This window comes from Sciurus carolinensis, chromosome 6 (genome assembly GCF_902686445.1).
Source record: "Sciurus carolinensis chromosome 6, mSciCar1.2, whole genome shotgun sequence".
NCBI classification, from domain to species: domain Eukaryota; kingdom Metazoa; phylum Chordata; class Mammalia; order Rodentia; family Sciuridae; genus Sciurus; species Sciurus carolinensis.
Genome location: NC_062218.1, coordinates 162,126,482 through 162,128,958, shown reverse-complemented (window position 1 = coordinate 162,128,958; position 2,477 = coordinate 162,126,482). Strand labels below are relative to the sequence as shown.

At 41.8% G+C, this 2,477-nt stretch overlaps 1 protein-coding gene across 1 annotated transcript; it reads left to right on the top strand.

Moving 5' to 3' along the window:
- Window positions 1–374: 374 nt before the first annotated feature.
- On the top strand, window positions 375–1,310 carry LOC124986465 (olfactory receptor 14C36-like). Its single transcript, XM_047554816.1, has one exon. It carries the CDS (start codon window positions 375–377, stop codon window positions 1,308–1,310), a length of 936 nt encoding a protein of 311 aa, XP_047410772.1.
- Window positions 1,311–2,477: the final 1,167 nt, after the last annotated feature.

Here is a 2,477-nt window from a genome sequence, read left to right as displayed (position 1 = left end):
GTTCATGGAAGAGAATGATGTTAACTAAATTACAGAGCACTGAAGAATGCCCCATCAGATAGGTGGCCCTGCAGAAAAGAAGGTGAGCAACTCCTGCAAGTGCTCTACATGGGAACTCAGGAGGTCATGGGAGGCATGATGGAGGAGCTGAGAACAAGTCCTGTAGGTCACGCCCAGACCTGGGCTACAGACCTGCACACCTGCACTGGGGGATGCACTCTACCTAGAAATGATCAAACATATGATAAAATTAGGGGTGACCTTTCCTTTGCAAGGAAACACTTTGGACATGAATATGTAGAGTAATTGTATTAATCATGTTTTTTGCTTCCTATTATCTCTTTATCTTCCCAGTCACAGAAAATATCCTATAAATGGCCAATTCCACCATGGTAACTGAATTTCTTCTCCTGGGCTCTCCTGATGACTGGAATATGAGTTTCCTCTATTTCACATTATTCACAGTGACGTACCTGGGTACCTTGTTAGGGAACCTGCTCATTGTCACTGTCACCACTGCTGACCAGAACCTGCACACGCCCATGTACTTCTTCCTCAGGAACCTGTCCATCTTGGACATGTTCTTCATTTCCATCACTATCCCCAATGTCTGTGTCAACTCTCTCACTGGCAACAGGACCATTTCAGTGGCTGGATGTGCAACCCAGATCTTCTTGGTCCTTTTTTGTGCATGTGTTGAACTTCTTTTTCTCTCCATTATGGCTGGGGACCGCTATGTGGCCATCTGCCAGCCCCTCCAGTACCCTACCATCATGAACCCTCAGTTTTGTGTTCACATGACCCTGGCTTCTCTGCTCAGTGGCCTGGTGTATGCAGGTGTGCACACTGGGAACACATTCCGACTGTCCTTCTGCCAGTCAAACGTGGTTCATCAGTTCTTCTGTGATGTCCCCTCTCTACTGAGGCTCTCTTGCTCTGACACCACCAGCAACATGATCCTTATTCTAGTCTCTATTATAATACTTGGTGGTGGCTGCTTTGGTTTAATAATCATGTCATATATTCGCATATTTTCTACTGTGCTGAAATCTCCCACCACAGCCTCAGTAAAGGCCTTCTCCACCTGCACCCCTCACATCCTCGTGGTGTCCGTCTTCCTCAGCTCCAGCACAGGTGTGTATCTGAGATCTTCAGCAAACTCTGACACACTCCAGGACTTGATTCTCTCTGCCTGCTATACCATGGTTCCTCCCTTCTTGAATCCTCTCATCTACAGCCTCAGGAACAAACAGGTAAAGGAAGCAGTGATGAGAGTCATGGGAAGAAAGTTTATCTCAGGAAAAAGGTAAAGATGCATTTCAGCATTATCCTAATTTACTGATTGAAGTTCATAATTGTATACAATGTTTTGCACTTCAGGACTTTACAAGTTGCACTACCTACTCTGTTATCAGTCATTTTCATTTTGGTATGACTTGTCCCCCAGAAGCCCACGTGTGAGACAATTCAAGGAGGTTCAGAGGAGAAATTATTTGGTTGTAATACTCTCAACCCAATCAGTGATTTAATTCCCTTGAGGTATTAACTGAGTGGGGTGTGACTGGAAGAGGTGGATATTGGGTTGTGACTTTGTGGTATATATTTGTATCTGGACAGTGGAGTCTCCCTGCTTTCTGATCACCATGATGTGAGCTCCTTCCCTCCACCACCCTCTTCCACCATGATATTCAGCCTCACCTTGAGCCCTGAGGAATGGGGAAAGCCTTTTATAGATTAAGACCTCTGAATCTGTGAACCTTCAAACAAACATTCCTGCTTGTTAATTGATCTGGCCAGATCTTTTAGTCCTATCAGTGAAATAGCTGCATTAAGCTTCACCTTGTTCATATTTGTTTTTGTATGAAATAAGTTTATGGGATTACCACATAATTTCCATGGATCCTTCATAATATGTGTAATTTTTTCAGTGCATCTTGTTTTTGGTGGGTGGGTACCTGGAATGAAATCAGGGGCACCCATCCACTGAATCATATCCCAGTCCTACTTTTCATTTTATTTAGACAGGATCTCACTGACTTCCTTATTGCCTCACTGTTAATGGGGGAGGGTTTTGAACTCAACATCTTGCTGCTTCAGTTACCCAAGCCATTGGAATTACAGGCATGCACCACCATGCCTGACTCAATTCATCTTTTAATGAGTATATATAATTCAAAATATTTGCTGAAATTATTTGAGTTTACATATATTGAAGATTCATTGAATATGTTGCAGCACCTATATTTAAATATGGTCATACAGGAAAAGTTTACAAATCAAATCCGGAGATACTTACACTCACATAACTGGTTCTTTTTCAGATCATTGTCAATATTTAAGAACTGCAATACATAATTTTGTCAATTAACTACATTTAAAATATTCTAAAATCAAATCCTAAAGCAAATATCTCCAAAAATGTGAGAAAATCACAAGAATAATTCTGTCCATCTTCATATGAACATTAAAAAGATACT

Coding starts and splice junctions, on each gene's coding strand:
- LOC124986465 (XM_047554816.1), top strand. CDS start 375: ATGGCCAATTCCACCATGGTAACTGAATTTCTTCTCCTGGGCTCTCCT.